Source organism: Oryx dammah, unplaced genomic scaffold (assembly GCF_014754425.2).
Source record: "Oryx dammah isolate SB20612 unplaced genomic scaffold, SCBI_Odam_1.1 HiC_scaffold_6, whole genome shotgun sequence".
Taxonomy (NCBI): Eukaryota; Metazoa; Chordata; class Mammalia; order Artiodactyla; family Bovidae; genus Oryx; species Oryx dammah.
In genome coordinates this window covers 24,671,274-24,695,635 of record NW_024070190.1, presented here as the reverse complement: position 1 = coordinate 24,695,635, position 24,362 = coordinate 24,671,274, and the positions used below count along the sequence as shown (strand labels likewise).

The following is a 24,362-nucleotide window of genomic DNA, read 5'->3' as shown; positions in this document are numbered from 1 at the left end:
CTTGGCCTCACCTTGACGTGTGGGGTCTCTGAGCCCCTGATGGGCACCTTCTGCCCTCAGATATCGGTGCCTTTAAGTCCACGAGCTGCTGCTACCTGAGGCTCAGAAGGCACTTTGGAGCCATCTGGTTCAAAGGTTACCAATTGGCATATATGCTGAGCTTAGACCTTCAGCAGTTTAAGAGGAAACTGCAAATTCTTCCCGTTTACAAACATAAAATGGTGTATGCAATGAAATGATAGGCAGGCAGCTATCACATAAAGTCCCACATCCATAACTGCGATCTATCAATTGTAATATCGTTATTGTCTTATGTGTTTCCGCTTATAGATAGGGAAACTGCCTTTAAAGGTGAGAAATTTCATATGGACATCTGGATTTCTGGCTCCCCTGCTAGCTCAGTTGGTAGAGTATCTGCCTGCAGTGCAGGAGACCCAGGTTCGATCCCTGGGTCGGGAAGATCCCCTGGAGAAGGAAATGGCAATCCACTCTAGTATTCTTGCCTGGAAAATTCTAGGGACAGAGGAACCTGGTGGGTCACGGGGTTGTAAGAGTTGGACACGACTTAGCAACTAAACCACTATGTGAAAAGTGGATCTGGGGGCTGTGAGCCTTGTTTCTCTGTCCTGTTCTCAGCTGAGAAGCACCTCTGTGTAGTCCCCATGGTCCCCACCACTCTCTGGCCTTAAACTGCCCTGATTCCTGCATTTAAGTTACCCAGTGGCCCCTTTGGGCTTTCAGGTTGGTGGCCTTGAATCTAATTCACTCTTCCCACTTTAGAGCGGAGAACACTGAGAGGGCCAGTGACCTGCCTAGAGTCCTGTGGCATGAGGGTAGCAGAGGTAGAACTCAAGCCTATGTTTTCCTTTGTGCTGCTGGCCCCTGGTTCCTTGCCTGTCCTGGACCCCAGCGGCCTAGGCTCTCCCGGCCCCGGGGATGTGTGGATGGCATGTCTCAGCACAGTGAATGGAACTCAGCTGGGGCCCTGTCCCCCTCTCCCTCCCCTCTGGGCTTCAGGGTCCAGAGATTCTGCCCAGCTGTCCTAGGTGACCTGGGCCTGGAGTTGGGGGTGAGGTCTGCATGCCTATCTGTCCATCTTCTGTCCAGGAGCTCTATGCAGCTGGGGAGAACCGCCTGGGAACAGATGAGTCCAAGTTCAATGCGATTCTGTGCTCCCGGAGCCGGGCCCACCTGGTGGCAGGTAAGGCTGTGCTGGCTGCCCTGTAGCCAGAAAACAGAAACCCTTGGCAGTTCCTTTCGCTTCCTTGAATGAGCCCCCTAGTGGCGATTTGCAGGATTTTATCAGCGTGTTTCCTGCCTGTGCTGGAATCTGGTTCTGAGGAAAGCGAGGAAGGAGGTGAGAGAAAGGGGGGCTTCCTGATGGCGGGTATCTTTACCTGCTAGAATGTGGAATTTCAGAGTTTGTTTGGGAGCAGTTTTTAATTTCTTGTTTTTTATTGAAATATAGTTGATTTACAATGTTGTGCCAATCTCTGTTGTACAGCAAAGTGAATCAGTTTTACACATTTATACATTCTTTTTTAAATTGTCATTTCTATGGTTTATCCCAGGAGGTTGGATATAGTCCCCTGTACTATACAGGAGGAAGCCCTGCTGACAGTTGCATGGACTTCGGTGTCCATCTTGAATAAAAGAGGGAGCCAGTGGAGGGCTCTGTGTGAGGGAGGGGTGTGATTTGACTTAGGTTTTGCAAGTGTACTGGCAGGTGTACTGAGAAGAGTGGCGGGGTCTGTGGTGAGGAAGGAAATCAGTTAGGAGACGGCCGCAGTCAGTCCAGGGGAGGAGTGATGGTGGTGTGGACAGCTGGTAGGAGCAGGTGGTGAGAAGAGGTCAGATTCTGGCTCTGTTTGCGGATGAATTGGCTGTGGAGTGTGGGGGAGAGAAAGGACCCCGGGATTTGTCCCCGCTGAGCCAGTGGGAGAGGGTGGGGCCCTTGACTGAGAGTGGAAGGCTTTAAGGAGGGGAGGGAGTCAGGAGCCACAGGTGCCGTGGAAGCCACTAGGTCTGTGAGCCCGGAGGTCTGAAGAGGTCTGGCTAGAGATGGAAGTTTGGGAGCTGAGTGGGTCGAAGGAGTTTGAGGCCCCGGGACTGCAAGTGGTCCCCCCGGGAGGGAGCACAGTGGTCTGAGGACAGGGCTCTGGCCAGGGCAGGAGACGTAGGAGGGACACCCCGAGAAAGGGGTGTCCTAGAGGCCAGCAGTGTCAGCGCAGAAGAGGGCAGGTGAGGATGGAGAACGGTGACCACACCTAGCAGCGGGGTGGGATCTCTAGCACCCACTGTGTGTGTGCACTGAGCCTTTAATAAATGCCTACAGACGCCATTCTCCCGCTTTACAGATGAGGAATGGGGTGAAGGGCAGCTGGGGAATTCAGGCACCCAACTGGTAATGTGGCAGAGCTGGCGCTTGCCCTCAGGCTGTCTGCCTCCACAGCACGTTTGAACCTCTGCACTGTACTGCAGTGGAACAAGTGTGCACACATGCTCGTCTTGGCCATTATTTTAATAAGCATGAAATATGTTTATAGCACATCAGGATTGCATGAATGATACTAGTCAGGAGAAAAGAGGAGCTGATCTGAGTTGGATTCAGAGGTGGGAGAAATCATGATTCTGATACGCGAATGACAGCAGTTTGGAGAACAGAGAAACCGAAACCTTGGCCAGGGAAGATGGGGTCATATCCTGGGGCGGAGCTCAAGTCAGGACCCAGGTCTCCATGGCTCCACCTGCCTCTCTGGGAACCCACAGCCCGCTTCCCGTGGGTGCTCAGCCCAACCCAGGGTAAGCTGGGGTGCCAGAGTTGTGTTAGCGTACAGTCAGATTGAGAAAGACCGACACACAGAATGATGGAGAAGGGCCGGGACTGGAAGTGGTGGATCTGAGCAGAGCGTATTGGTGTCAGGGCTCCTGGACAGGGGATTGAGGTACAGTGGGTGAGCAGAGGTGCTGGTAAGGGGACTGAGTGAGCAGGCTGGGGGGCGGGGAATGCGCTTGCCTTGGGGTGAAGAACCGGCAGACTTGAAAGCTGGGCCAGCGTGGTCACTGGGACCACCTAGGGTGCCAGGAGCAGGGTGGGAGAGGCGGGCTCTGGGAGGAGGCAGAGCTCTCACCACGCGTCCTGTCCGAGTCAGCTCGGGCTGCCATAATAAAATACCATGGGCCAGGTGGCTTAAACAGCAGAAATCTATTTTCTCCCAGTTCTGGAGGCCAGAAGTCCAAGATCACGGTGCCGGCAGTGAGGGTTTCTCTTGCGGCCTCTCTGCTTGGCTCGCACGTGGCCCCTCCTTGCTGTGTCTGAGCATGCTCTTAGCTCTGTGTTTGCAGCCCTGGTGTTTGCTTGTGTATCCAAATCTCCTTTTCTTATAAAGACACCAGTCAGATTGGATCCGGGCCCATGCTGAGGGCCTCATTTTAACTTAATTACCTCTTTAAAGACTATCTCCAAGTACAGTTAAATTCTGAAGTCCTGAGAGTTGGGACACTTCAACACAAGAATTTGGGGCGAGTGTCAGGGACAGTTCAGTTCATAATGTGTCCCTCTGTCTTTCCGCTAGTTTTTAACGAGTATCAGAGAATGACAGGACGTGACATTGAGAAGAGCATCTGCCGGGAGATGTCCGGGGACGTGGAGCAGGGCATGCTGGCTGTGGGTAGGTGTCTCAGCCCGCCCGCTGGGGCCTGAGGTGTGTTGTGAGTTTTCTGGGTGCTCATCCACCCTGTGGTTGAGGACGAGCATAGTGAAAGGGTCCAAGATTGTTAAATCCAGCTGCCTATGCAGTGGGAAATCAGGCTGCTTCCTGGATCACTGTGTAGCTGTGCCCTCAGCGGTCTTGTCTGTATTTCAAGCCCAGCTCCGGGGAGGGAGCTGCAGTGTGAGCACCAGTGGGAGCACGACCAGCCGCTCTCCGGGAGGAAGATGACTCATATCCTGCCAAGTCTTCTCTAAAAATACATCCCTGGAGGCAGTTGTCAGATGTTTGTGATGGAAACACGTGGAAAGATTTTTTTTTTTACTTGCAACAGCAAAACAGGCCCTGGCTGAGGAAAGCTGGCCTAGCTCCCAGGACGCTATGCGCTTCCCACAGTGCCTGGGTTCTATCCTCCAGAGCAGGGCCTGGCACGCTCCAGGCCAGTCCTCCCCCAGCCCTCCACCTGAGGGTTTGGCCTCTCTTTGTACCCACTTGGGACTCTCACGGGCTGTCCGGCTCTGCTCTGCTTTTCTGGGAGCTTTCTGAGTGGGGCAGGTTCCCTGTGTCCCTCACGGTAGGTGTCATGGCCTGAGAACCCCAGTTAGACGTTCATTCTGCTCAGACATCCTTCCCCCCGAGGGCCGCGCCATCCCCAGCGGGGCCCCTCCTGCCTGAGCAGCCGTATGGCTCCTAATCACCATCCACATTCCTTCCCTACACAGCTTCCTCCATCACACTGGTCATCAGGAAAGGGGTTGTGTTGGTGTCCAGGCTCTGCATGTTTCTATTCCAGAGGGCTGGAGCCAGGATTGTGGGATAATTGAGCCTGAAGGAGATGAGCGGGGAGGAAGATGGATGCAGAGGTTGTTTGATGGACAGCCGGCCTTCTGAGAGGAGGCTGTGTGCTCCATGCCCCGCTAGATTGAGTTTTCTGCAGATCAGCTTATGCTTTGTTTCTCTCTTCCAGTGAAATGTCTTAAGAATACCCCAGCCTTCTTTGCCGAAAGGCTCAACAAGGCCATGAGGGTAGGTAATCCCCAGGTGCAGGGTCTGGGTGAGGGGGGTGTCTCAGCCCATCCTGTGATTGAGACCTTACTCAGGGGAGGAAGCTTGAGGAGAGCCAGCCTTCCTCCAGAGGGGGCGGGGAGGGGCCCAGGGCCCAGGAAAGGTGGGGACTGGATGGTGAGGAGGTCCACAGCTCATGCCCTTGGGCCACTCTCTTTAGGGAGCAGGAACCAAAGACCGGACCCTGATCCGCATCATGGTGTCTCGCAGCGAGATCGACCTCCTGGACATCAGAGCGGAGTATAAGCGGCTGTATGGCAAGTCGCTGTACCACGATATCACGGTACGGGCCTCTGGGGGCCGTCTGGGTTGTCTCCCTGGCTGCTCCCCCATCCCCTTGGCTCCTCCTCCTCACAGCGCCTATGGGCTTGGCCTCAGCCAAGCATGGGCATCTCATCTGTGGTCCTCTACTTGCCTTCTTCAGTTTTCACTTGTTCCTCTGCGTGCACAGCAGCAGCTTGTCAGCTCCTGATGGCAGGGAGGGTCTTGACCTTGCTCTCACCCCACCCTCCATCCCAGCATCCAGCACAACTGCTGTTCAGGAAATGGTTGGCAGAGGAGGGTCCACAATCAGCATGAGAGACTCGCAGTACCACCCCCCACACATGAACGCCTGGGGCCTGGCCTTCAGAGTCCAGCCACCCTGTGGATCTGGCATCCATCAGTGAGAACTCGGGTCCCAGGCCCCTCAGAGGGTGCATGGCTCTGGCTCCCTGACGAGCCACCTCTTGCAGCTTTATGGTGGAGGCAGCACAGGGAGGCAGTTCAGAGCAAGGGCTCGGGGGTCACACCACTTGGGGTCCAGTTCTGGCTTTTCTGTTAATATTTGCTCACTATGTGATCTCACACAGCTTGCTTAAACCTCCCTGAACCCTAGTTCCATCATCCTTAAGATGATCCCACCTCCAGAAGTGTTGGATCTTGAAGGAAGCGGTCCATGTAAAGCATATTGTGTGACATGTATGTGTCTAATAGATACTAGTGCGTCTTTATCACTGTGTGCCAGAGACAGTCTGACAAAATTGATTTCTGTTGCAGGAGGAGTGGGAAGGAGGGGGGCTTCTGATAGTTAAATTCTGAACTCACATGAATCTTAAAATTGAAGTTGCCACACCGAGGTCCTGATTTCAGTCTCACTGATGTTTGATGTTGGGCATCTTCTTGAGAGAAGCTTCTCTCTCTTTTCTTGGCTATAGAAACAGTGCTGCTGACAGCAATCCTGTGTGTGCCAGTAGGCTGTGGGCATCTGGAATAAGCCATAGGCCTTGCCCTCAAGGAAGATAATGATTAGAAATTAGCTCATTGTGGCCTTACTTCTAAGTGCAGTGGACAGTTGGAGGAGAGCTCAGTGTGAACTGGGAGCCGAAATGGTAGCTGTCTCCTCCACCGGATGATCGTATCACAGCAGATGGCATTTCCGGCACAGGACACAGTAGTGCCTTATGGTATAATCCCTGTTTAGCACAACAGAAACGCACTGGGCAAAGGCTGCCATCAGTCAGACCTGGGTAGGGGTGTTCCAGGCTTTTTAAGCTTTATTTTTGTGCTTGTTTTTCAAATTCTGACTTTGATCATTGGGGTGAGTACAGCTTTCAGTTTTTTCACTGGAGGAGACTAGGGAGGCTGAGCTACACTGTCCACGGTCCATGCACCTGTGAGGCCAGCATGTGAGCTGCTCACCTGCTCAGCAAAATGGGAAATTTCGTAAGATAGGGCCACCTCTCTGAAGGGCACTTTGGGCAGAAGAAAATCAAGAGCCAGGAAGCCAGAACTGGTCGAGCCTTTCTTAACTTGATGTCTCACTCCTTTCTGTGACCAGGGAGACACTTCGGGGGATTACCGGAAGATTCTGCTGAAGATCTGCGGTGGCAACGACTGAGCGGTGGCTGCTGGGTCACTTCTGTCCACCCGCTGGCAACAGCAATGCCAGGAAAGGGCCGGAAGAATGTTCGTCTGTTTCTAACAAATCTACAAAGTAGCTCCCAGGTGTCACAGTTCAGACCGACTGTAGAGCCTCGGCCCCATCTCTTCCCCTGCCCTTATCCGTGCATTGTGCTTGTGCCAGAGAACCTAGTCAGTCTCGAACTCTCAGGACGCCTCCTCCCATCCCCACCCCTCACAGCCTCTTGCAGCTCAAGTAGATGTTTTGTTTCCTGACTCATGCAATCATTCCCCTTTGCTTATGGCTGAAACTCTTGGCTTCCTTGTAGTCATGTAATTTTGTATGTTCCGAGGTTTTTTTTTTTTTTTTTTTAATATATAGTTGCAGACAGTTGCATACACGTCTTTGCTGCATACAAAGTTTGGGTGTGAAAGAGGTAGGAGGTTGGAGTGCCATGTCTTCACTGAGGAGTAAAAGGGAAAACCTTTAAGGGTATACTTTCTGCATCTGGTGAAAATGTGTCATGAGCTTTGTTATTGCCAAACTCGCTCCTTTTTAGAAAAGAAAAGGCCAGAAAGTCATCTGTTCTTCCTTCCACACAAACCACAAGAACAAAGCCAGTTCCCTGCCAGTGACAGGGCTTCTTCTAATTGAGAATGTGCCTTAACCCTGAATGTCGATGGCCAAATGCTGTTTCCAAATTAAAGTCAGCCAGCTCTGGAACGTTCTGGAAGTGTTTTCTTGGTGCCAGTTTGCTTTCTCATGCTTCATGATTCTGCCCTGTAGCTTAGGGGTTCCATCCTTATTAGCTCGTGAAAAGTTACATGGCTTTAAATAGAAACTTGTGCTTCGGAAACCCTGAATATAACTAATTTGCATGGACTGGGCCTTAAGGACATGAGAAATGGAGGTTCCTGAAATCTTTGCTCAGGGCCTGGATGCTGAAAAGGCACACAGGGTTTTTGGTAAGATGTGGGTACAGTGAAGTCCACTAGGGCAAGTAAGAGGAGTGTGGTCCTTCCCCCAGGTCTGGAAGGAAGGGCACAGGCAGAAGGGATTGTGCATGACTCCTGGGGATAGTCTTACAGCAGAAAGTCAGAGAGGCATGAGATCAGCTCCTCCCCGCAGGGATGCTTCAGTCTGAAAGGGAGCTCTAGGCTGTGGTCTCATGGTGGGCCCTTTGCCCCTTTGTTGGTGGTATCAGGAGAAGTCGAGTCCAGAAGGTGCAGACTTTCTAGAAATTGTTGTGTCTCATCCAGAAGCCCAGAGCTTGTCTTCTTGTCAGTGATCTCCACTTCCTTCCTGGTTTTTTATGTTGAAAGTTTAGAAAGGAGAGAAGCCAGAGGCTAGGGTGTGAGCCCAAGCCTGCTGAGCCCTAGCAGGGGCCTCAGTGAGTGCCTTGTCCACAAAGTAGACATCTGCCTGGGGATACCAGTTTGTCTCCTCCCTTCCTTCTGGACACAGAAGAGGAGATGGCCTAAGGGGCATGAAATGGACAGAGCCTAGTCTATCCTGCCAGAGAAGGCTGCTGTGGGCTCTGGAATGGAAGGCAGGCAGGCCCTGCTTTGTCAGTTCAGCTCTGCCTCAGTTCCTGTGCCTCGAGCCACTTGACCAAGACCCAGCATGCTTGGCTATCCTTGTGCTTTGGCAGGGAGTTATATTCCTAGCCTAAAAATCAAGCTAAATCATTTCCCCAGGCACATACTAGCTTAAAATGTTTGCTTCATCAAGCCTGAAAGCTCTCTGTGTGTGTTCTTCTAAAAACAAGGACATTGTTACTCATTCCTCCACCTGGCCCTATACAGGGTTCATTCTCAGCAGAGGATCCAGTCAGTCAAGTCCCCAACTCTACAAGGGGCTCTTATCCCCTCTCACTCCTTGGAAAACTCACTTTGGCCTAATACTGGTGTCCACTCTGAACCCAGTGCAGCCCTGAAGCAGAAAGAATACTGGTCCAGGAGTCAGGCATCCCTATTCTGGCCTCAGCTCAGCTACTGATTTGCTGTGTAACCCTGGGTAAGTTACTTCTCCTCTTTGGGCCTGAAATGAAGGGGAGACTAGATCAGAGCTTCTTAAACTTCATTGTAGTCAGCAAAAATGGTAGAGTAGGGAAATTGAAAATACTGTTCCTCAAAAAAAGTGACAAGATGGCAAAAACTATCAGAATCAACTTTATGAGAAATCTGAAAATGAACTGAAAGTTTGCGGCAACCAAAAAAAAAAGCTTTAAATAAACAAAAACTGAGTCTTGGTAAGAGGGTCTTGTGGCATTCTCACTTATCCAGCCTTATCCTCCTCACCCCAGCTCGGCAACCTCAAGAACAGTATCCACAGTCCTTTATAGGTTCTTAGCAATGGATGGAGCAGAATGGACCTTGTTCTCAAGAATTATGGTTGGTTGTTTTGATCTGTCTGGTTGCTTCCAGGAAGACTGACTCAAAATGACTTTATTTTACCTAATTTGGAACTCTTGCAAGGTGGAGATGGCAACCCTTAGGGACATTTGAAGGCAGTTTCATTAGCACTAATGCCTGGAGAGAGGGGTAACAGTTGGGGCAAACAGGTGACAAGTTGAAAAGTTTGGGGAGCAAAGGCTGACAGTGTGATGCTTTGCAGAGTAGTGGTTTTGGAGTGCTCCCACTAATTCCTGGGAATCTGGAGGACCAAAAGCATGTTCAGGGCTGGGTATAAGCTCAGAAGACTTGCCTCTGGCAGACCTTCAGGCTCTGCATTTGCAGGAAGTGAATGCTACTGCAGAGTCACAGACTGGCTCACTGAATATCAAAAGATTGCCTCCAGTACACACAGAACACATTTGTAAAGACTGGGAGATTGGGGTTTTGTTCCAGGAGTTAAAGGAGATAATGTTGAATCACTAGAGGCCATTAAGTTAGCTGAACAGATACTTCAGTGGCCACACTTGACAGAGAACACAGACTTTTAAAAAATCAGTTCAGAAAGTCACTAGACAAACTATAAGAAATCCAGCAAGCAGCAACAACAGACTCGGGGAGGAATCTGATTTCCAGAGTTTTCACATAATGTCCAGAAAATGCCCAGTTTTCAACAAAAATTACAAGGCATGCAAGGAAACAAAGTACGACCCATATACAGAAAAACAAGATCACTTAGGTTCAAGAAGATATCTGAGAAAGCAGAAGAAAGAGTTGGCAAACTTCAAGATAGGTCAGTTGAGATCTCCCAGTCTGAGGAGAGAAGTAAACGGAGCCTAAGACCTGTGGGGCCTCATCAAGTGTACCAACACAAACAGTGGGAGGTCAGAGGAGAGAGAAAGCGGAAATACTTGAAGAAACAGTGGCTGGAATCTTACAAATTTGATGAAAGACATTAATCCACACATCCCAGGAACTCAGATCATAAGGAGTATCTCTATGAAGATCTGCTTTGAGACACATTATAACCAGAGTGTTGACAGACAAGGAATTGTGAAGTCAGAAATAGAGAACTGCCTTGTCACATACAAGGGGTCTTCAAAAATATTAACATCTGATTTCTTGTCAGAAACCATGGAGGCTAGAGGGTTATGGGATGACATATCCAGTGCACTGGGAAAAAATGTCAGCAGGAATCCTTTATCTAGCAAAATAGTCTTCAAATATGAAGGAAAAGTTAACATTCCTGGGTGAACAAAAATTGAGACAGTTTTTTGCTAGTAGCCTTTCTGTATGAGAAATGCCAAAGAAAGTCCTTCAAACTGAAATGATACTGTAATTAAAATCCACATGAAGAAATAAAACATTGTTAAGGTATCAACGTGGCTAAGTCACTTCAGTTGTGTCCAAGTTTCGCCATCCTGTGGACTGTAGCCTGCCAGGCTCCTCTGTCCATGGGATTTTCCAGGCAATAATACTGGAGTGGGTTGCCATTTCCTACTCCAGAGGATCTTCCTGACCCTGGGATTCAACCCACATCTCTCATACCTCCTGCACTGGCAAGCAGGTTATTTACCACTGTACTACCTGGGAGTAAATATAAAGGGAGTAAATGCTCCAATTAAGAGGCAGATGTTGGCAGACCAAGGACATACCCTAATAAAATGTTTAAATCCATCAAAACGTAACAACTATAAATACATAGGCATCTAACAGTAGAGCCCCGGAAAGTAAGAAACACGACAGTGGAGGGGAGAGGTAGTTGAGCAACAGTGGCTGGAGACCAGCACCTCACTCACCCTATTGGATAGAACAGACGAAAGGAGTGAGATACTTAGGAATAAATTTTAACCAAGGTGGTGTAAGACACACACACACACAAATCCTGTGCTCATGGATTAGAAGACAGTACTGTGGAGATAGCAATACTCTAAAAATTGATCTATAAGTTCAATATGTATCAAAACTTCAACTGCCTTTGGTCCGTGTGGACTGGCTGATCCTTAAATCCAGGATTTGTATGGAATTCCTCAAAAAGCCAAGAGTCTTGAAAAGGAACAAAGAGAACACATAGTTCTTAATTTCAGAACTTGCCACAAAGCTGTAGTAATTCAGTGTGATACTGGCATAAAGAAGGTATATAGAAACATGGGATAGAATTGAGATGTAAACCTTATGCTAAAATGATTTTTACAAGGGTGCCAGGACCATTCAATGGGGAAAGAATATTCTGTTCAACAACTATCCACGAACCAACTAATGAAGCTGAATCTTCACCTCACCACATATAAACATTGACCTAAAATAGCTTTAAACAAAACAATGTAAGAACTAAAGCTATAAAAATCTTAGAAGACAGGAATAAATAATTCATAACTTTGGATATGTCAGTGGATTCTTAGATTGATACCAAAAGAACAAGCAAAAAATAGATAAATTGAATTTCATCAAAACAAATTTGGATATCAAAGGACACTATCAAAATAAGGCAACCCACAGAATGGAAGAAAACACTTGGAAATCATCTCTCTGATAAAAGTCTAGTATCCACAATACATAAAGAACTCTTACAACTCAACAGCAAAAAGACAACCTAGTTTTTTAAATGGGCAAAGGATTTGAATAGACTTTCTCCAAAACATAACAAAAGTGACTGACAAACGTGAAAAGATGTTTAGCATCACTAATCATCAGGTGAACGCAACTAAAACCACGAGACGCCGCTTCACGTCTAGTGTGATGGACGAGATGCCACTTCATGTCTAGTGTGACGGCTGCCATCAGTGAGATGCGTTGGGGAGGATAAGGAAAAACTGAACATCTTATATATTGCTAGTAGGAACGTAAAGTGGTACAACTGCTTTGCAAAAATGGAGAATCTTCAAAAACTTAGAGTTACTATTTGACTCAACAATTCCATCCAAGAGAAATGAGAACACATACCCACCCAAACTGACGCATGAATGATGTTCACAGTGTCATTCAGAATAACCCCAAAGTGCAGACAACCCACATGTCCACAGATTTGATGAACAGATGAATAGAATGTGATATAGCCACATAATGGGATATTATTCAGCTATAAATGAAAGTGAAGTATTGATACGACATGGATGAACCTTGGAAACATGGTGAGTGAAAAAATATCAGACACAGAACGTTAGTGGTTTCCAAGGGAGGCTGGGAGGGGGAATGGAGAGGGACTGCTAACAGTACAGGGGTTGATGGCACACCACTCCGAACGCACTGAATCTGTACCATTTTAAATGGTTAAAATTTAGAATTTTATGTGAGTTTTACCTCAGTCAAAAAAAGGTAAAAAAAAATTTAATGTGCACACACATCGTGTGGACAATCTCAGGGCCCGAAATTCAGCATTTTTGATAAGCTCTCGGGGGACTCCTTTATTGTTCACCCATGGCCACATACTGAGTAACAAGGCTACTCAGAGGGCCCTTCCACTGTGCTGCCTTAAAATTCTGGGCCTCGGGTGCCTCACCTCTTGAACCCACCCCTGCCCTGTCCATCCTTGTAAATAAGAAGGGTGGAAGCGTGCAGGTGGACTTGTGCTCCTAGGTCTGAGTCTGCAGGGGTGCGAGCCTCAGGGCATGGGGGCAGATGGAGAAGGGGCTGTGGCTGCAGAGGTCACTGTCAGCAGACACAGAGAGGACCAAAGGAGTAGGTTTTATTTTGCACAAAGCTGAGGAAGCCAGGCCAGAATGCCTGTTCTGTTCTCAGAGGAGGGCTGTCGTGTCACTGCCAGCTGCTGGGCGGCTCCAGCTCTGGTGCTCAAAAGCGATCTGAAAGAGAGGGGGCAACCTGGGGGGTGAGTGAACGGGCACTGACTGCCGCCTGCCCTCCCCTGCCAGTCCCCCGGGACTCCTGTGCCAGGAACACAGAGCTACGGAGGAGGCAGCCGCTCTGCGCCGGGGTGTTGCGGAGACTAGAACTCTGCCGGGTGCCCTCTCCTGATGCTGGCCTACAGCAACCCGGGGTGTGGGCAGACAGCTCTCTGGGGGGAGTCGGGGGGGAGTCCTCCCAATTATGTCCCAGGGAGAAGCGGGAGACTCCCTGGCTTGTCCACGGAGTGGAGCAGTTGTCCCCACTGCTGCCAGTCCCAGAGGCTGTCATCTCCGCTACCTGAGCTGCTCACCATCTCCGTCTCCCAGGAGGTCGGGGATCGGGCTGAAGGGCCCCGGGGGCAGGTTCCAGGCCAGCTCCTCCAGCTGACCCAGCAGGCCTTTGACTTCTGCCTCCAGGTGCTCCACCGTCTTCTCCACCGTCTGGAGCGAGGAGAGAAGGCGGAAGACAGTAGGGTAGTGGAAGGCAACAGTGAGGTCAGCCTGGCTTCATCAGCCACATGCTCCGGAGCCCGTGGCAGTCAAGTAGGGTGCAGCGGGAAGGGAACTAGGTGCCGGGGGACCTGGATCCTCCTGGTTCAGGCACTGCCCCCGTCTGCCTCTCAGCTTCCAGATGACAGGATTCAAGCGGCTCACTCAAGGCCACTCCTGGCTCTGGCGCTCAGGGGTTTCGCTTAATCACTGGTTTGGGTCATGGATGGACTTTGGGATCCCTTTTCCCATTTCAAGATGACACCACTGGGAGCTCACATTTCTTTTGTTGCCCCGCCCCCTGGTGGCGACTCTGCCAAATGACCGTTCTGGCATTTTGAAATTTTCTTTATTCGGGGTTCTTAACTTTTTTGTAAATGAACCCCTTTAGTAGTCTGGTAAAACCTATAGACTCCCATCAGAAGAATGCTTTCATTGAGAAAATAAAATACATAGGATTTCCAAGGATATAAAATGCATTAAAATATTAAAGTATTTAAATTTCGATATAAAACGTATTACCTTAAGTAACAGCAGACCTAACAACTACTGAATTTTTGACACATTAGAATAAATTGAGATATAAGTTGAGATATTCACAGTGACTATAATGGGATGAAATTATCTGATTTCTATTGATGACAAAGTCAAGGTACAATTGTTTTTTGTCTACAGTGAATGACAGTGCTAAACTTCAGCGAAAGGTTTGTGAAATAAAGTGCAGTTTTTTTCCCCACACAAGTCTATGGACCTCGGGTTACAAGCAGTAGCTGTGTAACAAAACACAGCGAGTGAATTTCCACCTTCTCATCTGGTGAATATGCAGAGATCTCCCGCTGGAGGCGAGCAAGTTCCCAGGGGAGGCAGGGCCTGCTGGGGGCTGGTCAGCCTAACAGTACAGGGAGGGCATGGAGACGTTTAACATGGTGGCCAGGGAGCAGGGCTGGCCTAGATCACCCCAATTTTAAAAAACCAGATTGGCTTGAGCCCTCTAAAGCCACCACCAGCCTGGCAGATGGTCCTGAAGCTGCATGTCCTCCCAGCTCACCCCCATTACCTCCTCTATGATGTCCAGCCGACTGTGGACAGCCATGTATGTGTCACACCCTGTGCTCTGAGCTGAGTCTCCTCGGGAGGGGATGAAGGGTTCATCAGCTGTGGGAAAACAAGTCTTGTCACTGTGGGGCCCTCGGGTTCCCTGTAACATTAGAGTCTCTTACAAAGTACCTGGCTCAAAGGAGGTGAGTCCAGAAAACAGTCCAAAGAGAAGCTGAGAGAGCCAGGATGTGAATGTACGGCTGCCCTACTCATTCATCTCTAGAACCATGGTCACCTGCAGACCCAAGCAGGCATCCTCAAGAAGGCGCAGCCTGAACTGGGTAAGAAAGGGAAGGGAAGGAATGTTTTAGCCAGAAAGAATAAGTGTGCAAAGATAGACATGAAGTAGCATGGGGTCTCGAAGAGTCGGACACGACTGAGCGACTTCACTTTCACTCTTCACTTTCATGCATTGGAGAAGGAAATGGCAACCCACTCCAGTGTTCTTGCCTGGAGAATCCCAGGGACGGGGAGCCTGGTGGGCTGCTGTCTATGGGGTCGCACAGAGTCGGACACGACTGACACGACTTAGCCGCAGCAGCAGTGGCGTGGCTCAGTGCAGAAACCTTTGGGGGTTTGCAGTGGCTGGAAAGTACTGGGTGGCTGGGGGATGAGACTGCAGAGGTGGATGATGCAAACAAAGCCGGGGTCCTAATCTATCAGTCATGATGTTTGGGGGGTTATTTTAACAGGGAGTCATGTAGTCGTATATGAATTTTTAAAATTCAGAGAATGAATTGGAGAGATTCCTCTTTAAAGGCAGGAAGTATCACAGTAATTGGCATAAGAACTGGCGAAAGGAGACAGCTGTAGGAAAAGAGGAAGAGTATGTGTGGAGGTGTTTTACAAATAGCATTGTGTGCCACATGGTGTGCTCAACAAACGCGTAAACTCAGGCAGCCTCTACAACCAATGACTACCCACAGCTCACACATGAGGAAACTGAGAGGGGTGAAGTGATAGGTCCAGCGTCACGCAGCTAGCAAGTGGAAGCCCTCAGGTTCAACCTGTTCAACAGCATTTTCCTCCCCACCGTTGGCTCCTCCTTGATTCTTCCTGGCACCAGCAACCTTCACACACCAGAAGTCTTAGAGCCTGGTTTTGAGCTCAAGTTGCAGGGTTGGTGGCTCTGAGATGTTTTCAGGGCATCCAAGTTGGCTGGGTCCTTGGAAAACACGGACAGTCAGGAAGGGGGACCCTGCCCCAGAAACAAGGAGAAGCCAAGCACTTTAAAGAGGATGAAACAGCATGGCCTAAAGAGGCACTGAGGTCTAGCAAGGTAAAGACTGACACACAACAGCAACAGAGAAGCTGAGGCCGAATGCCATCCCAGCCGCTTTTAGTAAAGAGGTGCCAGCAGACCAGAGTCTAGTCGTGGTGGGATGAGAAGGGAAGGAAAGGCCAAGAGAAGGAGACAGAGATTCTAGAGAACATGACCACCAAGCTCGGCTGCAAGGGGAGATCAGATCACAATGTCTATAGAAGTGTTTACTGTTATTTCCAGGTTTTTAAGCAGTGAAGAAACTAAACCATGCTTTTAGCCTGAAGACAGGAAGAACCCAGGAGAACTGAAAGGATGCGAGGCCACAGAGTCCAGAAGTGGTGATGGGGGTGGGGGTGGGGGTCACACGTGGAAGGGAGAGAGAGGACACGCTGCAGAAATGGGTAAAAAGTTCTACTTAAAAGGGTCAAGAAGTTGAGCAAGTCCCACCTAATAACCGCTCTTCACTCGGTGAAGAGGGGACTCATCTGCTGAAAACTCATGCCGGGTTAGCCAAGAGGAGAGTTCGTTGTGAAGTTATTGGGAATTCTCTGAGCAGGCTGATAGACACGGCCACTAAAATGGGGGCCATGGCAAGAGTGCTTTCACCATGGAAACTGACAAACGCTTTGTTTCTCAAGAGCCAGTGTATCAGCACCCCTGGGTAAGAAGCTTGAATAAAGAGAGGGGGTGAGGAGAATGAAGGAAGCAGTTAGGAGGATGATACGGAGTGACAGCGCCAAGGAAGCCCCACCCCAGCAGCTCAGCAGGTGGGTGTTAGCAGCAAACACAGATGGGTGGACAAGCTGAAACCTGGGGCAAGCTGAAACAAGGGATGAACGTGGTGACAGGCAGAGGAGAAAGGAGCTGCGGATTCAACCAGCCAGGGCTTAAGCGGCTGAGTTCTGGAGTCTAGCCTGAATAAGGAAGGGGAAAGGGCCAATAAGAGGACTGACAATTGGGAGAAGTGGAGGGGCTGAAGGCACTGGAGGTCTCGATGCAATGATGGGGGTAACAGAATTTACTGCAAATTTTAAGAGATACTGCAATTTTTAGCTTTGAGAGGTGGAGCAACTTCACAGTGACAACACTAAGGCTGTGGGCATCTGAAGCAGAGTGGGGTAAGAGTTATTGGACTTGATCTTTGTAAATGCAAAACTCTCGTAACTCTAAGACTTCAGTGTTGGTTGAGTTGCCTGAGGGGACACATAAAGTTTGCCTAGAAGGTTGGCAGGCCTTGAGGTAAGGATGGAGATGATAAGCCATTTTGCTGGTGATGAATGTGTAACTCTGAAGGGTGAGTGACTTGTCCAAGATCACACAGTTGGCAAATGACTGAACCCCAAGCACCCTGGCCTCCTCCTGGCCCCACTAGCTGGTCAGCCAGCTGGTTTTCTGGAGCTCTGCCAGAGTCCCCATGCCCTAAGAGTCTCTGGTCCCAACTCTATCTATCTGGACCCCAGCTCTTCCACAGAGGGGTGAGAGCCAAGCACAGGGACAAAACTTCCTTCCACTCCGAGCATCTTTTGTGGAGAACAATGTCAGTTTTTACTTTCTGCTTTTTATTACATCCATCCACTGAACTTAGAAAAACCTCTTCAAAAAACACTGGTCTTCTTGTTGACTTTGGGGAGGGAGGGGATGTCATAATGGCACTTTGGTTATTTTTTTTATAGATCTCTCCTGAAATATTTACAGATACAATGCTATTATGTCTTGGCTTCAAAATAATCCAGGCCTGGGAGTGGGAGGAGGCATGGGTGGGAGTGTTGGACATTGGTCAAGATTGACCAAGACTGGTAATTGTTGAAATTGAGTGACGGGGACAAGGGGTGGGGGTTGGAGGGTTCACTCTGCTATTCTACTTTTGTAGGCATGGTTTGAAACTTTCCACAATATAAGGCAGTTGTCCAGTGAGGTTGTCAGCAAAAAGCATGAGTCGTCGTGGGCTTTGCACATTGATACAAAATGTTCTGGATGGGTGTTGGGGGGTGTTCTGAGAGACCCCACCTGGAGGGCTGTGCTTCATTCTGGGTCATTCACTGAGAGAAGGCTTTGGACAGGCAGAGGCAGGTCTAAAGGGGCCACTGTGAAGGGACTCCAGATGTTGACTCATATGTCTCAGTTAAGAAAACTGGGGTGCTCAGCTAGAGAGAAAGGACTTGGAGGGGGCAGGCAGAGCTGTTCTCAGCCACACAGAGGGCTGTCCTGGTCGAGGTCTGTGCCCACACACACTGTCTGCAGGCTCTGCCCAGAGGGGCCTTTGGCCAAGCCTTTCCCCTGAACCCCACCTGCCCTTTCCCAGACCCTAAACTACTCTTCTCCCCCTCCCCCAAGCACTTAGGCCAGGAGGAAGCAGGATGACCCTGCAGGCCAAGCGGGGTTCTATCAGCCCTCTAAGTCGCGAGCAACATGAATCTGCTTCCCTTGCTCAGCCTAAAACATCCTGTTCTCTGCGTGTCTGTGATGAGGCCTGACTTGGCTCCTAGACCCCTCCAGGGAAGAGGCTGGGCCGAGGCTGCTCTCCACATCACATGGCAGTCATCCTAATTCGTCGCGTCTGGACACAACTGCGCCCTGGGCTGCGGCACAACCTTCTACGAGCTCATCCAGGTCTCCCCGGGAGCTCTGCTGAGAGGGCGGGTAGGGGGTCGGGGGCCAAGGGTGGCTGGGAAGAGCCCGGCCACCCTGCCCCGCCGCACCCTTCCCCATGGGGGTTCTCATGGCTTTGACCTCAAAGCCTGAAGGCAGAAAACACACTGCAAGCCTCCTTTCTCAGCCGCGCACTGGTGCGGCCAGTGGGAACTTCCTGCTCCCTGAACCTCCTCTGCCTCCTCAGAACAAGGCTTCTGGGGCAGTGGGGAGGGCGAGGCACGCCCGAACAGATGCAGTGCACCCAAGGGTCACCTGTCTTTCAGACTTCAAATGAGCTACCAGGACAGAACCGGGATGAGTCTAGGGACAAGCTGCTTGTCTGCCCAGAAACTCCAGCAAAGCAACAGTTAGGCAAGGACTCCCTTCGCGCTGTCTTGCCAGTAAAGAGCTCATGATTATGCCCACCGGCTTCACGGGGCTCCAGGGAAGCTCAAACCAGAGGAAGAAGAGTAGGGGAGGTGGCAGGTTATCCCGCCTGACCAAGCCTAGCCAAGGCTGCGGTTCCCAGTTTTCCCTGCCTTTCTCTGCTCCCCCCGTCCCCTGCCTGGCCAGTTGGGGAATGGACCTTCTTGGATGCAAGGTTGTTTTCCTTGGCCTGGTGCCTGCTCAGGGCCTATATGCACCCTGGACTGCGCCTTGGGTGGAACATCTTGAGAGCAGGCTGCTGGTGGGGGGTGGGGTGGGGTGGACCAGAGGCCCAGCGCAGGCAAGGGGTAGACTCCAGTTAAAGGGGTGTGGCCACTGGGCTCCCTCCCACTGACAGACATAGGAGAACTTCTTTTCCTCTAGACCTGAACACTCACTAAGAAAGTGCACAACTCAAATGATTTCTGACCCTGAAAAGTGCTGCTCTGACCAGCCACACTGGTAGACTGTGGCTTAATTCTATGTGACCACATTCAATATAATAAGTCTAATAAATTTGACCACATTCAATATTTGTATTAAAATTTCTGCTTCATTCCAAACCAGTGTTTGTTTTGTTTTTTTTTTAAGCAGAAGAATGCTATTTTCAAACAATTATATGAAGAACTGTAATCTGTGGACCTGCTCTGCCTGAAACAGGAGAAGGCCGCTTAAGCCCCCTCAGAGGGAGCTCAGATGCCGGGAAACTTTTATTTTGGGAGCGATATGTTGTCTCCCCTGTTCTCTGGTCATTTTCCAGAGGTGGATTTGAGCCTTGCTGGTGACTCTGAGAGCTTACCAATGCAGTCAGCGGGTGGTTAAAGTGAGGATACAAGCTGAGCTGCTGTGACAAAGAGCCCTCCCCCACCCCCCAGTCACACAAGTGTTTCTTTTTTTCTCACTTATCAGTTCAGAGGTGGCCTGGCTGATGCTCCAGGCTGGCAGGCAGCTCTGCTCCCCGCAAGGCCGTACAGGAAACCAGATTTCTTCCACCTCAGAATCCTATGTTTTTTAATCCACTGGGTTATAAAGTACTAGAACATTCCTAAACCCCCACCACACCAAGGACTAGGAAGCCATCCAGGATAAACTTCTCTCCACATGCTCTGAACAGAACACAAGGTTGGGGTCCCACCTCTACTGCTGGCTGACTGTGCTCTTTGCCTCTCACTCAGCTTCTTCTGCAAGGGATCCTCCCTGCCCTGTCTACTGGGCAGGACTGCTGCGCTGATTCAAGGGAATTCCGCTCTTGAAGGCACCTGAGAACTGCCAGATGATGTGCAAATGCCAGGTAAGGCATTCGCCAGGTGGGCTGGAGACTGAGCAGGTCGGTGTAAGCCCCTGTGGTCTTCCCTCTCCACATGGAGCCAGTGCTCTTCACTAGGTAACTCTGGCTAGGTCTCCTCAAGGTGGGGAGGCATCTGCTCTGGGACTACACTGTGCAGGGGTCCCAGGGGTGCTTGGGAGGGGCTTCGCCAACAAGCACACCGGGGGTTCAAGGCTGACCAGATTTTCTGGGCTCTGTTATAAGCCAGTCCCACTTGCTAGATCCTTGGTTTCTCCACCTTTAGAATGGGTACAGCCCTACTCTATATTTGAATCCACTATCAACGTATGATCACTTATTACATGCCAAACTTTTTGTTCAGTGCTTACCTGCATTATTATCTCATTTAATTCTATCTGTAAGCTCAGTACTCCTACATCACTTTTTTATAGATTAGAAAACCAAAGATCAAAGAGGTTAAGACATGCCCAAGACTACACGGCTAGTACGTAGTGGGGACAGGATTTGAATTCTACCTGCCTGACACTATGGTGTGCTTTGGGAGTTCTGTGATGAGTTAAGGGCCTCCCATCTTGGGATCTCAGCTGCCTCCTCTGTAAAATGAGGGGCTGGACAAGCATGGAGCAAAAGGGACCTGTACACATGATGTCTGTGCCCCTGGCCTGGGGCCCAACAAGAGCCCAAATGTGTACCTTGGATCAAATCGTCTTTGAGAGGTTCACTCCCTATCATCCATTTTTGTAAGAAGAAATGCAGTGATCCTTACCATGCGCGCTACGTGCTAAGTCACGTCGGTTGGGTCCGACTTTTTGCAACCCCATGGACTGTAGCCTGCCAGTCTTCTCTCAGTCTTCCCTGTCCATGGGCTTCTCCAGGCAAGAATACTGGAGTGGGTTGCCATGCCCTCCTCCAGGGCATCTTCCGGATCCAGGAGACTTGAGTCTCCTGCATTGGCAGGCAGGTTCTTTACCACCAGTGCCACCTGGGAAGATGTCTCAGCATAGCTCGAGCATCTTCTTTTACCCAAAGCAAAAAAGCAGAATCCCAATGGAAGACAGTCCACAGGGACCTGGAGTGATGGTGGACTCCTGTAGGCCCCGAGGCATGGATGAGAATGGCTAATGGGACTACACTCTAGGGCTTGAGACCCCTTTGATAGCAAAACAGAAAAGGACCTCAGCTGAAATCTTAACTTAAAAAAAATTCTCTACAAATACCACAGAACAGTCTATTTCACTCAACACATAAAAGACTTTATAGAGCAATATGAAAAATCCTAATACCACAATTGAAAAGGCCAAGACAGTTCACAAGAATTAGAAATGACCAATATTCATTTGAAAAAAAAAATCCAACCTTGGCAGTAATCAAAGAAATGAAAATTAAAGCAATAAACCATCTTAAAGTATTCTCGCAAAAAAAGTCTAATTGGAATTATATGATGCTTCTAGATCTAATTCCCAGTTTATAGACAATACAGGGAAAAGGAGAACATTTAAATGACATACAGAAGATGCACTCAGCTAAAATTTAAATGTGAAAAACTATAGGACCAGCAACGTAGTTTCTTTACCAAATAAATTTTAAGAAAAAAGAAAAGAACCTTCTAAAGAAACTTAAAACTTACTAAAAGAAACTTAATGGACATATCAACCAAAACCCAAATGTACCCACCTCATTTGAATCAAACAGACCAAATATAAAACATGACACAATTAGGGACATGAATACTGACGAGACATTTGATGATATTAAGGAGTTACTGTCCATTTTTAGGGGTGACAATGGTATTTTAGTTATTAAAAGATTATTGGTGCTTTAATAATACATAAGGTAGTACTTATAGATGAAAATATTTAGTGCCTGGAGTTTCCTGTAATCTGAGGGAGGGGAGAGAAGGTGGATTAGATGAATTAAGATGTCAGGAATCCATGGAGGTTCCTTACACTATTCTGTGTGTATAGCCAAAAGATTTGATAATCAACAGTTAAAAAGAAAATGGTATCATTGTCTGAAGCCTGAAAGGTTATGTAAAACAATGTTTGAACACAATGTGAAATTACATAAATACATTTATACTTTCTTCTTTTTTTTCTTAATCTGAAGCAATGAGCATGATCAGGAAGAAAGTAATGTTTAAAATGGCTTTAAGACAAAACGTATGTACCACTCATAGCTAAGGGGCCACAGAAGGTCAGCCACTGTGGGCAGTGGCCAGCTCCTCCCTGTGGGGGAGCACAGACTCGGCTTTGTCCCCTCAGCTCCTGGAGGTGGGGACTCTGCAAAGAGGGAGCAGGCGGTGGGCCAGGAAAGTAGGGGGTGGGGGGATGGCACTGTGGGCCGGGCTCTATGCTGGGTGGTCTCAGCTACTTCTCACTCAAGCCTGTGAGGAAGGGGTTGTTGGCCCTCCTTTGCCAACCTCAGTGGAGAAGCTGGCTCAGAGAGGTCAGTGGAGCTGTCTGAGGGCGCGAGGGAAGGAGCCAATGTGTGTTGACAGGTGTTCTGTGCTGGGCACTTCCCTTTCCTCCAGCTCTCTGGGTGGCTACCATTCTCCCCAACTTAGAGAAGAGGAAACAGCTTCAGAGAGGGTGACATGACTCACCCAAGGCCACTCAGCCGGGGGCTGGCCAGGAGCAGGACTGGCCTCAGCCCTTTCCCTGGTGCTCCCGGTTCCCTGCCAGGGGAGCTTCCATCCTAACACGGGGCACTTCCACTGGCTCCAGGTGGATGGGGGAGCAGCCTGACACAGGGCAAGGGTGTGGCTGAGGGGGCGGGAGACGGGCATGCCTGGGCAGACTGGGCCTTCCCCTCACCTGTACAGCTGTGAGCATCAGCTGTCTCTGGTTGAGGCTGGCAAGAGAGGTTGGGTAAATGTCAACTGTAAAGTGCTACATAAAGTGCAGTCTTGGGGTGGTGGAAGGAACATCTATGCGGACAGTACAGTTCGTCCTTCAGCCTTCCTGTCCAAGCCTCACCTGCGGGAGGACAGCTCTAAGGCTGCTCTCAGGGGAGCTAGAGGGGATAAAGCACTGCAAGGAACCCAGCCTGGAGCACCCAGAGGGCCTCTCCTTCCTGCGGCCTCCTCCCCACCTACCCAAGGCTGCTCAGGCCCTCTGGGAAAGCTCTCTAAAAGGCTGACAACTGGCCTCCTCTCCTCTACTGCAGGACCTCCTCAGACTACCAGGCAGGTGAAGCCGAGACCTCCAGGGGCCGCCTGCCTGGCCCCTACCAGCTGGGCCGGACCAGACCGGGGTCGTCTGCCTGCTGGAGCTCAGCATCCCAGTGAATTCCCCAGGAAAGGAGGCCTGGGTGCTTCGCAGGCCCGCCGCACCCTGCAGACCTCACCGTCCACCTCCTGACCCTGGCCCCTCCTCCCTCCCCTCCCCACCCGGGGCCCTGGGTTTCTCCACCCTCTCTGCTTTTTTTGTTTCTTTCGGATCTCCCTCTCTCCACATTTTAGTTCCTCTGTTTCTTTCCCACTAAACTCCTTTTTCTGTCCTCATTCATAGTTCACACCCATCTGTTTACCTCCGAAATCTTTCTGTCCCAGCCTCTCCCTTTCTCTCTTTATTCGTTCCTTTTTCTATGTTCCTCTGCCTCTATCTCTCTGCCTTTTTCTGTTTCGTCTTTCCTTTTTCTCTCCCCTTCGCTCTCTCTCCCTCCCTTTATCTCCCTCTTGCTCCATCTCTCTCTCTCTCCATCTGGCTCCGTTCCCATCTCCCTCTCTCTCTTCTGCTCCTTCCTCGCGGTCCGCGGACTCCCTAGCCCTCGCCCCGCTCCCGGGCCCCACTCACCGGCGAAGGCGCCCGGGGCGCGGAGCAGGGCGAGCCCGGCCAGTGCGCAGAGCAGGGGCCGCATGCTGCCGGCCGGCGGAGCGCAGCGCCGCTTCTGCCTGCGGCCGCGCTCCCCGCCCTCCCCGGGATCGCGCCGGCCCGCCTGGGAGGAAATGCTCGCAGTTTCAGCCAAGATTCCTGGGCGGCTCCGGGCTTTCTGGCTCCAGCGAGCCCGCCCCCTCCAGAGACCCCGCGAGCGGAGGGCGATGCGCCAGGCTGGGCGTCTCCCCAGGAAGGGGCCGCGCTCTGAGCCCCCCGCGCCTCCCCCTGGGCCCGAGCACAGAATAGAAGGTGATGGAACCGGGGGCCCAGTGATCCGTTATGAGCCCATTTCACAGACCAGCAAGTTGCAGTTTCCAGAAGTGCCACCCACGCCTGTGGCACAGGATCTGAATCCCTAACTTCACGGAGTGATCAGCTCTGATGACATCAGATAGTGCC

The 24,362-nt window shown here is 50.2% G+C and overlaps 2 protein-coding genes and 1 non-coding gene across 6 annotated transcripts in view; 2 read left to right on the top strand and 1 right to left on the bottom strand.

Moving 5' to 3' along the window:
* The window catches only part of ANXA11 (annexin A11), a 42,381-nt gene extending 34,991 nt beyond the window's left edge, over positions 1-7,390 (top strand). For all 4 annotated transcript variants that reach the window (XM_040242576.1, XM_040242575.1, XM_040242578.1 and 1 more), the window contains 5 exons: positions 1,108-1,201; positions 3,576-3,671; positions 4,678-4,736; positions 4,936-5,058; positions 6,595-7,390. In XM_040242576.1, the coding sequence (XP_040098510.1) occupies positions 1,108-1,201; positions 3,576-3,671; positions 4,678-4,736; positions 4,936-5,058; positions 6,595-6,654 (432 nt within the window). In that variant the 3' untranslated portion in view covers positions 6,655-7,390. The remainder of the gene's footprint in view (positions 1-1,107; positions 1,202-3,575; positions 3,672-4,677; positions 4,737-4,935; positions 5,059-6,594) is intronic.
* TRNAC-GCA lies at positions 387-459 on the top strand. The gene has a single exon. It is a non-coding gene; the product is annotated as a tRNA-Cys (tRNA).
* Positions 7,391-12,713: 5,323 nt separating the features above from the next.
* PLAC9 (placenta associated 9) lies at positions 12,714-24,146 on the bottom strand. The gene is made up of 4 exons (XM_040242608.1): positions 23,883-24,146; positions 14,439-14,536; positions 13,204-13,333; positions 12,714-12,850 (listed from the first exon to the last, which is right to left on the bottom strand). Exons 1-4 carry the CDS (start codon positions 23,944-23,946, stop codon positions 12,840-12,842), a joined length of 303 nt encoding a protein of 100 aa, XP_040098542.1. The 5' UTR covers positions 23,947-24,146; the 3' UTR covers positions 12,714-12,839.
* Between the last annotated feature and the right edge of the window lie 216 nt (positions 24,147-24,362).